Source organism: Condylura cristata, unplaced genomic scaffold, assembly GCF_000260355.1.
Source record: "Condylura cristata isolate star-nosed mole 26May11 unplaced genomic scaffold, ConCri1.0 scaffold00058, whole genome shotgun sequence".
NCBI classification, from domain to species: domain Eukaryota; kingdom Metazoa; phylum Chordata; class Mammalia; order Eulipotyphla; family Talpidae; genus Condylura; species Condylura cristata.
In genome coordinates, this window is record NW_004567159.1 from 576782 (window position 1) to 577954 (window position 1173).

General features: G+C 72.3%; 1 protein-coding gene across 1 annotated transcript in view; it reads right to left on the minus strand.

Annotated features, from left to right (window-relative positions):
- The window catches only part of FAM213B (family with sequence similarity 213, member B), an 8827-nt gene that overhangs the window by 2696 nt on the left and 4958 nt on the right, over window positions 1-1173 (minus strand). The window contains exon 2 of the mRNA XM_004695267.2: window positions 571-636. Coding sequence (XP_004695324.2) covers window positions 571-636 — 66 coding nt within the window. The remainder of the gene's footprint in view (window positions 1-570; window positions 637-1173) is intronic.

Here is a 1173-nt window from a genome sequence, read left to right on the forward strand (position 1 = left end):
CCGCCAAGGGCCGGGGTGGCCGCGTACTGCGCGGCTTGCAGCGCAGAGCCAGTCCCGGCCCGGAGCGCCCTGACCCGCACGTCCGGAGCCCCCAATTCCGAGGCGCCCCGGAACCTTCCCTCAGCTCTGGCGCGAGGCTGGAAATCCCAGCTGGCGCCGCGGCTTTGATTTCAAATAGCCAGCCTGGGCGGGCAGCGGGCAGCAGGGCCAGCTGGCCGCAGCTCGGCCAGGGAGGGGCCGCGCCCGCAGACCTCGCCTGCCCCGCGCTCGCCATCGCCCTGCTCTGCGCCCCACTTTGCCTCTGGGGAGTCCTCTCACCCTGCACCTCTGGCCTGCGCCCCAGTTCTGTGTGTATAAATAAATCTTTAAAGTAAATGAAAATAAGACCAGTTTCTTGCGAGTGTCTGCCCCCGACCTTGGGGTGGAAGGGGCCCCCGGGGAGGCGGCGTCCAGGCTCCTGGCCGCTTCTCTGTCCCGCGGCACCTTTCAGGGAGGGTGGGGGCCCGTCCTGGACACGACAGGGCTCAAGTCAGCGGCCGAGGGGGCATGGGGCCACGTGTGGGCACTCACGGGCTGCGGGTGGGCAGGCCTCCGCCACCGGGGGGCCGGGGTCCCCAAGCCCCATCCCGAACCCGTCTGTGGGCGGGGCACAGACCAGGAGAGGGTGCACCAGCGCCCAGGTCGTGTGTCCGGCGGCTCCGGCAGCGTCCAGCAGTCAGCGCCCTGCTGTGGCGGGCGGGGCGGCCACCGGGACTCAGGGCCGCATCTCCCCCTCGGCCTCCGTGGTGACCGCCGGCCTGGCCAGCGGGGTGAGGGCCTCCGCGGGGTCCCCTGCTGCGCCCTGTGTCTTCATCTGCGGGTACAGGTCGCACGCACCCCCTGAGCCCGGCTCCAAACGTGGGGCTCCCGGGTCTCAGGCAGGCTGCGGCCCCCACCCCCTAGCAGGGCCAGCAGGCCTGGGGGCTGGAGGCCTGCGCCCCGACCTCCACCTCCAGCAGCCAGGCGCCCCCCTTCCCCCCGCCCTCTGCCCTGCCCCCCGTGGGCACCTCCTGCCCCCGTGAGCCCTGGTCTCCGTTACCTGACCAGGGGTCTGTGGAAACGGGGCCCCTCCCTCCAAGGGAGTCCCCTCTGGCAAGGCCCCTGGGCTCTGCTCTGCAGAGGGGAGCCCCCCCC